This window comes from Plodia interpunctella, chromosome 6 (assembly GCF_027563975.2).
Source record: "Plodia interpunctella isolate USDA-ARS_2022_Savannah chromosome 6, ilPloInte3.2, whole genome shotgun sequence".
NCBI lineage: Eukaryota > Metazoa > Arthropoda > Insecta > Lepidoptera > Pyralidae > Plodia > Plodia interpunctella.
The window spans coordinates 5,208,341-5,222,679 of NC_071299.1; the positions used below are offsets into that span (position 1 = coordinate 5,208,341).

Genomic DNA, 14,339 nt, shown 5'->3' on the forward strand with positions numbered 1-14,339 from the left:
TATAGAATTGACGCCTTAACAAACGTTTTTCAGTCTGATTAGCATCTTATTTATAGGTATCGTTACGCTTTGTCTAGACAGTTACATTTCTCTAATAATTTTGACTTCTTACCAAAAACTGTTCGGCCACGCGAACGAAGTCGCGGGCATCAGCTAAATATATTAGTTTAAGCCAAGAAAAATGTCAAGATACTTACTTCATATCCAGTTGATTAGTGATCATTTAATCAACTGGAAAGGTTGTTAGAGGTATCAAGTTCTTAGGCAATGATCTCATGTTGACATGATTTACATTTTATTTTCAAATACATGCACAATTATGAGCAGTATTTATAATCTGTCTGTAGATTTTAGTGGACATCGCTATAAGGAGGTGCAATCTCCCGCCATAATATTTTAAACACACCATCTCTCATTATTATTTGGTACGCTTTTCGTGTCCTCAAAAAAAGGCACATAGTAATTATTTAGTATGAATTTAAATGAAGACTGCGGCGTAAAGACATCATAAAGCTCCCGTTTGTTGGTACTGAGTTGTTTTGGACCGACATGCGTTTCATTGCCCTGAATTTATTTGATTACGACAACGTTGACGGTTTATTATTAGATGCATTCTTGTCACCGTTATTGTGCTGTTACTTCTCGACGTGTGTATTTCCACGTTTAATATGGTCGTTATTTTCAACTACAGCAGTTTTATATTTACTCTTGTGATATTATTGAATTCTTAATACAAATCTAACAACCCGCAGAAGATTTACAATATGAGACTAGACGGTCATTTTGTTGCGAATGTGACATTCATTCCAGCTTTCATTACAACTGACATCTGAGTGCATAGTTTTTGATATAAAGGAGTTATTGGTTGGTGGTAGCTATAGCTGAATAAACTTAAGGCATCTCGTATTACCGTTACCGACGACTAGGCGCCAGCTCACCGCTCCTTGCCAAGTTCTAACAAATCGCATTATTTCATTAAGTATATATTAATAGATATTTTCAATCCTTACTTCTATTGAATCTTATAATGAAATACATGTGAAAGTATATACGTCTGTCTTCCATTCCGTCTGTCTGTCACGCCTCGCAGCTAAACCGCTTTGATGATACTTATAATGTAAGTTATTTTATGACCCGAGGTCAAATATAATCTACCACGGGCAAAAGCTGGTAATCACATAATTTAGGTAATGTTAATAGTATATATTTGCAGTATTGTCGAGATATAAATTTGTTCAATGGGATATTGCGACATTCCTTTAATTTAAATTTTAAGGTTATTTTATTTTTAAGGTCAGTTAGATTACAGGACAATTTGAGGAAATGATTTTAATAACAATTGAAAAATATTCACCGGTGCTCTAAATGGAACAGCTGATATTCGAATCGGTGCTATTCGAATTGGTACGCAGAACGACATAACTCAAAATCCGATAAGCGTCGGTTTCCTGCATCTGCGCGGCCTCAAGGCGGGAATCAAGTCAGATATAATGGATATCTGTGGGGTATTATTAGAAAGCGGTTCCTAGGCCATAAGTCCCAGGGTGTCAAACTGTGACCCCAGTTGACCCGACTCACGGAAGAAGTTAATCACGGACCCCACCGTGAGGTACCGGGTATCAGCACCGCGGCTCTACGACAATGAATTATGAGCATGCCCATATTGCCCATACATCCTCTCGCAAACGAAAACGTTACTCTATTTTAATATATCCTTGGGATCTTAAACTACTACATTTACATACTTTGTTGACGAATTTCAGAAACTACTCACATAGGTACCGCTTTTGTATATAAAAAGGCTTTTTTGGTTGCATTTTTTTTAATTCACTAGATATTGCAGTCTACTTTTAGAAACAGTGTTAAATGAAATTCCTGAGAATGATGTAATTCTACACTACACAGCTGTGTGCCATATAATATTTCATGGAATGCAACATTATCTTCGATATAAACAATAGAATAGACGGTGATCTTACAAGCGCATCGGTCTTGTATGCACATTGCGGTCTATTATTAATTGTCTCAGTGTCTCGTCTTTGGCGCAGGAATTCCAAGCGCAATACAACTCGTTGACCCACTGGGCTCGGGGGCCAAGTTCATGAGCGCTGGGAACCCGAAGATCCTTGTCTATGCAATGTTGCAACGTGAAAACCACATTAGAATTGGTAAAGCTTTATGGGAAAGATAAGAGAACATTCTGAGAATTGAATTAGAAGGTTATAAAGCTGTTATCTTAATTCGAGCCGGCAACGGCCGCTCTCTATCGCCCGAGTTCATAGATGAATAAACATCGTAGCCGGAAACGCAAAATGTCGCAGTGGACTTAAATATTTAAATTAGAATCAGTATCTACATATACGTAATTTAGATATGAGAAAAATAAATGTCGCATAAACCATGTTTAATAACTTATGATGTAATAACGATGTGATTGGAGAGCGATCCAGTGCATGACGCTGCAAGCGTTGGTCTCGTGTTACGCGTTGCAGGAATGACAACAATGAGAACATCTACTAAGTGCAGGTGACAAAACGGATGGCCGTTAGCTTTTCGACGCAATGTCATCGATTTCTAATTATATCAACGCAGCCGATGTGCACGTGATGTCATCTTCAGGTGACGCGATATGAGAAAATAAATGTATTATTATTGCACATTCTTGCCTAGGGTGTACTCAGATTCATATATGAAATAACATTCTGAAAGTATCACTTACACTTGCGTCGATAAACAAGCCAACAAGCCAACTATCAGCCACATGTATGAAATGGTGATTAATCGTTGTATTTTTATTGATATAAATAGAACCGCTGTAAATAGAATTACTTACAGGTACGTAAATTGATAAGATACATTTGATATATATTCGCTTATTATTTTTTGTTGCTTTATTTCATTCTTCTCAAATAAGTATATTGCGTTACTTTTCGTGTATTAGTGTACTTTGAAGGTGAAAATAGTGCAATTACTCAATAAAGAGCTCCGGTATGGAGCATTTCTAAAGTTCCGTTCACAATAAAAAGCGGAGTTTTTGTTAGAGCACTTCGCTGTTCATCTATCCATCGGTAAAGATAGTTTTCTCAGAAATGTGTAAAGGTAAAAAGTTGAAACTTATATCGGGCCTATAGTCTATTTCAATTGTCAAAAAAATGAAACTTGTATCTAGGTATTGTAGGCTAATATGATCATGAATATGTTGTCTCTCATTTTCCAATTTCATAAGGGCATCAAAATGATAGATTGATGTAATCATAATGGAATTTGCCTAGACGAAAGGGAATACAAATATATAAATAGAAATCGAAAAGTGATAATTTACAAGACACATAATAGAAACATTCTATAACAAGCATATATCTGTAATTAATTTCATACAAAATTTAGGGAACATTTTAAATCCCAAATTTTAAATCGGAATAGCCTCGGTGCGCCAGGCTGACTCGCACTTGACCGGTTTTTGTTTCTGTAAATCCTGTTTGCCAAACATTCTAGCCATAGTTATGGTCTGATGGAAATTACATTAATAAGTAAATTGAGCGCACAACTTTCTTTAGATAGCTATTATCCTGTGGTCAGAGTTCGCCTTCATTGTCTTTAGAAGTGCCGACTTTGTGCTCCTACGCAAACTGACAATTTACGACACAACCGACGAAGACGCGCGTTCTGGACGTGAGGCGCAGGCGCACCGATCTATATTGACACTATCTGCTTTCACGTCTCTTAATAGATCCCCCCGAAGATATCAATTATCCTTACATCAGTAGGTAATACTCGTATCTCGGCTGACGTGCCCGCATGAAAGGATCTTTTAATGTAACTAGTTTCATTTCATCATTTTGATCTGATAAAGTTGAATGTTTGTTTTGAAGATTATTTTGATATTTCCGAAATTTATTATATAATTGCGTAAACTTACTTACTATTTAACTTAGACTGAGATGTAAATAATATCTATGTATATTACAACATGGTGTCGACCTTCTCCATATCGGGAATATCCGCAAAGTTGATTTTGAACGGATCAAAGTAAAAGGAAAACAATATTATGGAACTAAAAAATTGGATACGGGAGTCAAACACTAAATTATTCATAATTGTGCAAAATTTCATTTGTGTATTACGAATGAACTAAGTTGTTATACATTCTGTGTTTGCTTATTTCGCACACGCAAATAATGTTAGTTATGTTGCGAAAATTGCAATTTGCGAGACCCATACATTCAATCACAGATTGAACCTCGACTTTTACCTTTGACACTTCAATTTGAGATTTAGAAAAAAAATACCTATTGAATTTAATGAAATATTGTGTGAAATAATAACGAATGTTCATTACAACAGCAAACATTAGTAATATACCTGTGTAGGAAATAAATAACAGAGTCTTTAGTCTCCTTTCAGGTGATCTGAATGGCGTCAGACTGAAAAGCAGAACAAGGTGAACTTGAACCTGGTTATGTCGTTACATAACCAATAAAAACAATATGAGTACGTGGCAATGCATGCCTCGGAGATGCAATAAAATGGGTTAAATGAGGATAATTGATTGTGATAAAAACGTTAAGAAACCTAGGATACGCTTCACATAGGTATACTAATTATTAATAGATTTCATATAAATCAAAATAGTAGACACAACTCCCAATGTAAAGCTTTAAAAAAATTAACTAATTGCTTTTCCTTTGTAGTTTCTGGGTTTCCAGTTTGTATAGAACCAGAGACCCAAATGAGTGCAAGCATGATGGACCATTGTCATTTTGATTGTTTCAAAGATAGCCTGATGTAGGTGGATGATCTATCAGCGAATCCTAATTTCATCAAATCCAGGAAATGGTTCGAGTTAGAAGTACAATTTTGATAACAGAGAGACTGCCAAGGGTAACTACGTAATAACTAGTAAAAAGCTAGTTGTTCTCATAGCCTCTCCCTGTCTCGGCACCAACAGCGTGGAAGGTTAAAAGGTTCCGGGTAATGGCATTTTCTGAACTGACGCGATAAAAGGAATATAAACTGCAGTATAAAAGAAAATTGCGGATGTTATCTGATGTCATGATGTCACGATTGATAGATCTTGACCCTGCGATGTCTGTTTTCATGTTGCATACAATGTATGAATAGAATTGGATAATGTTGCAGAAGGGTATTACTACAAATAAAAATAATAGGTATATTTTTCAAATTTACAAATTACTTGACATAACCTAGGTACACCGTACTTATTAATGTCTAAATAAATCAGAATTTTATTAAAGTGTTTTATGTTAGATTTTTCAAACTTTTATAACTACTGTTATTTAAGATGTTTTTGTGCATATGGTTAAGAATCAGACTTCATAAATTTATTTACGTACACAGATTGATTGTACTTAGAGATAGAGAGCAGGGCAGCATACAAAATCTATACATTTGTCTCGCCCCGCATTTTGCGATACAGTGTTCTATTGACGCTGTGAAGCAGATCGCCCAGGCGGCCATTATGCAATAAAATCACTTGATTAATCAATAGAGTGGGTCCTACAAGCAGTAACAATATACTTCCTCTCATGCTGGCGATAAATTGTTTCACACCACACACATTACCTACCTCTATAAATAGATACACCTACAATTGTACCAATGTACACAAACACAAAGTTTAAATCAAATTGTAATCAAAACCTGAACCTGAAATAAAACCGCAGGGCACGTTATTGTTTTGAAAAACAAAATTAAATAATTAATTGTAGATATAATAATAGTTTTAAAATAATACTGCTATTTATTAGTTTCACATAACTACTGATACTTTAATATAAAAATTGTCATTTTCACGTTTTTATTACCTAGTGGTTTCTACCTTGTTTGAACCTGAACTTGCATATACATACGAATGAGAATTAATAATAATTACATTTGCATCAAATTTGCATGAAACTGACAGCACGTGTCAACTTTAGTGAAGGAAAACTGTCAACAAGTAATCAGCGGTAATTAAAAAAGAAACGTCGGAATTATAATCAGTGATTCGGAATTAGTGTTGTTGTCATACGTTACATCATCGATGTCTAGGTCAGCATTAGAGTCCGGTAATGTTTTGATCTTATTTAGCGGTCAGCATAACATCACGTTCTATCGTAAATCTACGCAGTGCAAAAAATTGTGAATTTAAATGCATTTTATTGCTATTCTATCTCACAAATTTCCTATATTCATCCTTTAGATTTCGATTTTTTAAATATTGCATTTCTTGCATAATGGAACCAATTCGCACTCTATCTGTCCAGTGAAAATACGATAAAAAATATGAAACTGGTGAAAGTGTTTTGGGTCTGAAAATTATCAGGCCATTATAGGAGTGCCAAACAATCAACGAATTGAAATTTAAATTAATTTTAGTAATTTTATTGCTCCTAAATCTCAAGTTGTTAACATCACCTGAGATTGTGTCAATATTTTTATTGTATGTAAGTAGACTGGACGTCACTACACCACAGCTCAATAGTAGGTAGATGGTAATCGTCGAGACTACGCTAAATAAACTCTAACGATGTTTACAAAATGTGTCACGTTTGCTTTAAGCAATAGCTGCTCCTAACACAACTGTAAGTGCTTCATATCGACTGTAATTTTAGTCAAATTCAAATCTAATAATTTATAATGAAGAAAGCATGTTATTAGCTACATCTTTGACCAAGTTTTGAAACTTTTAATAGAGAGAATTAGAAAGAGAATGAAAAAGAGATTATTTTTAGCTGATTAACTAAAGTAACGTAAATATATCGCATAAACTAATTGATTTAAAAAAACATGAACTTCGTTTTTAAGGAGCGTAACATAATACCTATGCATATTGCAGAGTATTACCTATGCATATACACGTTGCTTTTAAAATATGTTCTAGAATTTATTTTGTATACGTACGTAATTTATTTGTTTACATAGTTTCATTAGTTCCGTTATCTGAAGTTATAAAACATATAAATAAATAAATGCACCTGCACTGGATATCGGCTTTCACGTTCGTCAAAAGCACTAAACACGTAACAGCAACTAACACTAGTCCATGCCTGTTTACAGTTTCAGGTAGAGGTTCGAACTTCGAATTCAAAGTCGTAAATGCGCACGCGCAGTCCGTGGTACAGACGTTCGTGACACGCGTTGACCGTCGCGGGCGCAATCGGTAACTGAGAACGTAGCGCTGCGTTCGGACCAGTTATTATGCGCCCACAGCGAGCATCAATAATCCAGTCAACACGTGGCTGCATCGGTGTTGTATCACACATGCAAGATGCCGCTCTTATCGGTGCATCGCCCGTAGAAGCTCATGATTCAGAATTAGGTTTCGCGTGTGACATCATCAAAGGTATGCGCGAATGTAAACATTGGAGGCAGCGTTTAGATTTTAAAAATCAAAAGAATTCTTTGAGTTTGTCCACCTGGAACCATTGCGAATTTCATAAAAAATAGCCCATTTGCCAATTCATTACCACACGAATTCCATCCATTACCTTTCCTATTTATACTTACCTCAAGTATCTAAGCAATTCTTGATATTATTTCGAGAACTTTTTCTATTAGAAAGAAACGCGTTCTACAGATACATTTATTCACCTGCAAATAACACTTTTCTTTCAATTTAAAACATGTTTACTTTTCATTATCTGTAGGTACAGGATGTTGCTCAAGATCACTTACACTTATCTAGGTTTTAACATGTGTACTTCCTGTGGTTGAGATGAAATGTCAGCAAGATTTTTATGTAGACAGATATAAACAACTTATCCCATTACAAATAGTATTTTGCTCAATGGTCATAGGTACTTAATTAATATTTGATTATGAAATAATTATTATTCAAATCCTTCTAATATTATAAATACCAAAGTTTGTGAGGATGTATGCGTATGTATGTTTGTTACTCTTTCACGCAAAATCTATTGATATGAAATTTGATGCACGCGTAGAATATGACCTGGATTAACACATAGGGTACTTTTTTCCTGAAATTCCCACGGGAGCGAAGCCCGGAACGCAGCTAGTTAGGTTATAAATTGTATAGGTACAATCTTAATATTATAGCGGTATCTATCATTTAAACACCTTACAAAGTAGCTGAAAATACTAAACCTGTACCTAATAGGTATAAGACTTGAGCAACCAACAGTTACAACCAATAAAATTCTGACAATGACATAAAGCAATGTAATAAGTTATAGAAGTAACCACAGCCAAAGATAATAAGGTATAAAGCACGCCATGTTTTACATATTTTCCTGATAGGCTTCTACAACTACAATAACATTTATCCCATATTGTTGACGAGAAACGAAAATCACTTATTGTTCAAACCAGGTCATCTGCGTGGGGTTTGATACCATTACGTTGGTGAGTCGTAACGTTATACTCACAGGTTGGCCATTTATCAACTGCTCCCTGATTAATCAAAACAATTTCGAAGAAAATTCAGGTCTGTTACTACACTTAAAAAATATGGACAAAGTGTACAATTTGCAATAATAAACATGAAAACGCCAGCCTTATCTTAGAAATTAAAATGTGTGTAAATTGTCGAAGTCAAGGTTGCATTTTTATATAAGCAAATAAATAGAAGAATACCAAATCAAAAAACAACCGTAGAAATAAGTCGAGAAGAATGAAGAGATGAAGAAAATATCGAATGAATAAAATTTAAGAATTTATTGGATTTAACAAACAGCTGATATTACATGGTTGAGAAAACTGTTATGAAGTGGCAGAAAATATTTCAGTTGATCATGAGAATGGAAAATACAGGAAAGTGTACCTTAATTGGCTGATATTTTTAATAAAAACATGTGCAAATATTATTGCTATAGCCTTATTCTCTCCAGCCGCTGCGCACTGTTTGTCGATAGCATAGGTAAGTAGTTCTTATCAAAATGGGTCGAGATACGTTGATACAATATTCCTTCTTCATTAAGAATTTTTTGTTATTCTAAAATGACAATATGCCGTGGGACATTTTTCTTAGCAAATATGGCTTTTCGAAAATATGTAAACAGTTATTATTTTAGTAATTAAACCGTCAAATGGAACAAGACATTTGTTGAGTAGAAGACTCTTTTTAATATTAAATGAATATATTAATTAAAAGTTGATTTTATTGAGTACAAAAATTGCAATAGTAAACAATTGAGGAATTCCCTCATCGGGAGCCGTTTCTGAGTGCACCATCTATCATAATAACGTATTATCATCCAAACTAAACATGTATACAAAATTTTAGCTCAACCGATTTAAGATATCTGCTTCAAAAGCGTTACAAGATTCCACCCAAACATACATAGTTACAAACATTGCAAGTTGACTAAAAGCTTGTAAAAAATACAGACACCGGCAACAATACGAGTACACACGCGCTCGCGCACGACACAAGCAGGCGCCGGATTCATTAGATATCTATTATCATCTCGCAAAAAATGCAGAATGCATCGAAGTGCTAATTTTTTGCGCGTAAACTCGAGAATGACGACATCTTGTTTTGATCCGACAATATACATAAAACACAAAAATAATCATAGTATAGTTACTTACTTTTTCATTATAGGTATCTTGGGTAATCATGAGAAAATAAACATGTTTGTACAGTATCTATATCTACTAAGTAAATAGTTATAACTTTATTTCAATTCAATAACACTTTGCTTTCTTTCACATACAATTACATAGGGATGCTTTAGAAATCTAAGGTTTACCTACACCATGAATTTTTCATGAGATTTATGATTGATTGATGATTGATCAAGGAAACGCTGCCAGTGTTTTTGGCCACGTTACCTCTCTGTGACGCGTTGGGATATTGTTTTTATTTATATTTTATGTTATTGTTGAATTTCAAATCATCATATCCAACCTATAAATATAAACAAAAATGTTTCTGGCAATGAAATGATCAAATCTCACTAACTTCACTATTATATTATCCACATTTTATCTGTAAATGATAAATGATCCTATGTTATTACCACATACCAAAATTCCATTCCACTTGACTGCGGGAAACTGATTTTTAATTTAGATACAGTCAAGTAAGTAAGTATCAAAATTATATACACCCACAGTATATTTCGGTCTCACATAGTAAGTTTATTGTTGATAAACAACAATAAAAAACAAACAAAAAAAATTTCATTCTTTTTCACTTCCCATTTTATAACTATGCAAAATGTCAATAGATATAAATATTTACCAAATCACTCACATTTAGATGAATTAACTATATCTGTCATCGAGTCCAATATAATAACATCTCATATTTATAATCACTGGGCGCCGTAAAACTAATTGAATTACATTTAAATTAAGTCTATAGAGCTGGTTGCCAGTGATTTATTTAATCGCTTAGGCACAGTAGAGATAATATCGGACTACAAAGTCGGCAATTGCGATGATATACGGCAATTGCCATGTCCTTTGAAGACAATAAATATCCCATCGAGACGGTGCGATATTATTCCTCGCTTGTTTATTATCATTAAGAGCTATTGTCAACTTTTGAATTGAATGCTTCAATGGTTTCCGTATGCCTATCAGCCGATTGATCAGTAGATAGCTTTTGTTCAAGTGGTGTTGATATAAATGATTGTCTATGCAGGTAACCAATATTTTCTATTAAAACAACTTCTGAAGGTTTGTTAGACAGTATTTACCATGGAATTAGTAGATACTCCGTAGTACCTGGATATTACATATTAATTTAAATTTGTGTTCAAAGGCAAGTCAAAAGAATTGGAACAATTAAATCATCAAAAATCATATCCTGTCAATAACAAACATATCTACAGCCGGCGGGATTATGGAGGTTACAATGTCTGAACCGCTTGACGTGGAGAAAGTATATTATGTTTTGCATATTCTGTAGGTACGCGTACAAAGTATATGAGAAATAAAACACAATTACGTTTAAAATATACTTCAAGATGAGTGTAAAAAATCATGACATTTTACGCGGTCATACGCAATATACTAACAGATGAATAATTTGAGTGTTACGAAGAATTGTTCACTAAACCACAGACCATCATCTCCGGACATGACGCCGACCGCAACGGCACTCTGCATGACGAAGTAAAGTTGTCACAAAACATGCCATAAATAGCAATATACACGAATGTTCATTCTTGGAGATGCGTCACCGGTCCCCGGATTCCTTGGAGTAGCGTGGAACACTTGATATGCGCCCGCGCCGCCCACGATGACGCCTCCGCCACAGTTTCTTCGCAAGCATTATAGTATGGCGTCATATTGATTGACAGAATGATTAAAACTGGATCAATGAGGAATTCTATTTACATAACAACTTATACACCCATTGTTATTACTTGCGGTTTATTAGTCAAGTACCTAAGTATATTTTAAATTATTGTGAACACTGAATACAATACGATTTCGTTCGAACATTCTGACTAGAGTCTATAGTTTTCGTCAGAGATCGGTGCAAACTCAGTTTTTATTGAGCCTGAGTGTGAAAATACATTTTATTTCAGTTATTAAATCTATACTATTATTAGAAAGAGGTAAGAGTTTGTGAGATTGTTTGTTTGAGACGGGTAATCTCCAGAACTACCGAACCGATTAAAAAAATTATTTCATCATTAGAAAAGTACTTTATATAAGATTGCTATTTTATCTCAAAACTCTCACGGGAGCGAAGCCCCGGGCAACATCAAGTACGATATATAATATAAATATGATATACCTAATTATACAAATATGATACTAATTATGTAATAATTAAAATTTATTGAATATTACAAATGATAAAGACTAGTGATTATTATACTGAACACAAAAAATGGAAAAGTAGGTTCTACAATTTTTTTTAATATATATGTGATGTTCCACGGGTAAAGTTACCTTATGATCGATTTTAGCCAAAAACTTTAGCCATGGAACACCACACATCATGTTACATGAGTACCTACCACTAATTCAGAATACTGTCTCTTCTCTTCATAGTCGTATTCTTCATGGTTGAGGATCGTGGTCATAAACGTGGGATTAAACACACACAACAACTTTCTTGGCAATATTAATGAAATGGTTTGCCATTGCCTTCTCAATTTCACACACAAGCAGTATGCAGTTTCCTCACGATGTTTTCCTTCACCGGAAACAAGTGCTGGTTGATGAAAACTACTATATGTCAAATTGGTATACAAACTCATGTGGCACGAGTGGAATTTTTGAATTCTCTCTCTCTCCCTGGGAAATCTTTCGATCCACAGGCGGACTTTTCAACGATTACACCACCACCGCTTCCAGAATAATAAGTCTTATTACGTGAACCTTATTTCTAAGGATTGGTACAATTGAATTGTTTACCAAACGCGTGCCAATTCCTACTGTTTGAGATATAATAGCTGTATGAAAGACGTGGGAGAGTGTTATGCGTTTAGCTATAAATCCGTTTAGTCAGCCTTACAAATATTTGGATTATTTAGTAATGGGAATTTCCCATTCACCTATGACTACACCGCGTAAACTTCCTCCCGACGAAGCATAACGGCATATAACGACGAAATAAAACGTTAAATTATTATTATAAACTTATCTAAATCTCCATTAAATATATATATAAAACTGACTAGGTATGTTGATTTTCGTTAGCGTATACGAAAAGCGCCATACATACAATGATTTTACTTGTAAAAGCAATTTAAATGTGGATCGCGCGTCGTGCGTTGAAATTCGTGCTTCAAAAGTTACTTCTGTCTGACAGAGAATTAAATAGTAAATCAAATGCCACACAATTATGTGTCATTCATAACACGGGATTTCATAATGTTTATTTTGAAAGAACAATAGCGAACGACCACTGATAACAATAGGTTTGTTTGCGATTATTACTAAGTTTTTAAAGGGTATATGTAAGTACAAGTAGTCATCTCTTTCTGGCGAAGGCTTGGCTAATCGCGGAATTTTAATTTGCAGCAAGTAACTTAAATATCGTTATGACATAGATATCTCAAGAACCCCACTTCCTTCAAATATCCTCTTTCTCCTATGAGACCACATTTACTGGTTGAATGCTGAATGGGCAGAATGTAAGATTTACCACGTTTTCTTGTAATTCTCTGGCAATTATGTAGTATAGTGTCACGTCTTTATCTATTACCAAGTAGAAATAGCTGAGTGGTGAGACTCGGAAAAATAGTTTACTTATTTTTAGAATAGATACAGTACCTGGTTAGTAGTTACTTATATGAAATTCTATTTTAAATCCCTGTCCATCCCTGAAAGGATCATTATAATATTTCAAATAAACTGAACAGGTCCGCGGTCATATTGCTATGTACTAGATAGTAATTTTGTAATTCACCTATACCTGATGATGATTTATAAAATCATCATCGACCAATTTCGGCAAAAAAAAATTTAACAATTTATCTATTTAAAACGTAAGAATAAAGGATTTATGACATTAATTTGTGGTGTCGTTGCAGGATCAATATTTCATTTATCTATGGTTGCAGGTAACAGCTCCGAAGTTCCCAGTGGTAATCAAGATAGGTCACGCGCACAGCGGAGTGGCCAAAGTGAAAGTGGACTCTCTGGCCGACTTCCAGGTTCGTTACACGCTGCTTTATCTTTTTTATTTTTATTTGGTTTGGTTTTTTTTTTGTGTGTTGTGTACCTAATAATTATTACTATAAATGCATACACAGTCTACACAACCTCTTACAACAACACTGCATATAAGTATTATAAAAAGTAAAAACAATGTTTCAAAAGTTGTAATATAATACGTCAAAAATTTGCCATCGTATTTAAATACAATGAAATATTAAATTTCATGAAAATATTTGAATGTAATGATTTTATTTTGGTTGGATTTTATTTTGGGTTTCCACGACTCTCTTTCACACAAAAATTTACATCTCAATTTGTTACAATGAAAACAAATAAAAACCATTTTAGATGATAATGCTTTTTTGCATATGATTTTCCTTCTCATATTTTGGAACTCAATTCGTAAATATTATATGTTTATCTAGGTTATTAGTCTGTATTAATGGAGTCAGTTAAATAAAAATTATACAATATTAGGTGTAGTAAATGTATACACAAACTGCCTGATTTATAGCTTCATATAAAGGCCATTGTTATTTTTCATTTTTTTGTACATATACGTACATATATAAGGTGGAGTTTTAATTTTCCTGTCAGCGATACGAGTATATTACCAATAAATACTGCCTATAATGACAACTAAGTACTTTTATAGGATGGAAAGATAATATATGTATGAAATATAGCGATTGGAATTCCGGCACATCATCCTGAAATCGAATCGAGAAATCAAAAAGCAGGGTATA

At 34.1% G+C, this 14,339-nt stretch overlaps 2 protein-coding genes across 3 annotated transcripts in view; one reads left to right on the top strand and one right to left on the bottom strand.

The window, feature by feature from the left end:
* Positions 1-7,185, bottom strand: part of Timp (Tissue inhibitor of metalloproteases) — a 38,238-nt gene extending 31,053 nt beyond the window's left edge. The window contains exon 1 of one of the 2 annotated variants that reach the window (XM_053747095.2): positions 6,978-7,185. Coding sequence is in view for 1 of the 2 variants with exons in the window: in XM_053747094.1 (XP_053603069.1) it covers positions 6,904-6,930 (27 nt within the window). In the remaining variant the exon portion in view is untranslated. Of the gene's footprint in view, positions 1-6,903; positions 6,946-6,977 lie in introns of those variants that run through there. The other variant, XM_053747094.1, reaches the window with a different exon arrangement.
* Syn (Synapsin) overlaps positions 1-14,339 on the top strand; it is a 57,159-nt gene that overhangs the window by 37,484 nt on the left and 5,336 nt on the right. Inside the window, exon 10 of the mRNA XM_053746925.1 lies at positions 13,497-13,589. Coding sequence (XP_053602900.1) covers positions 13,497-13,589 — 93 coding nt within the window. The remainder of the gene's footprint in view (positions 1-13,496; positions 13,590-14,339) is intronic.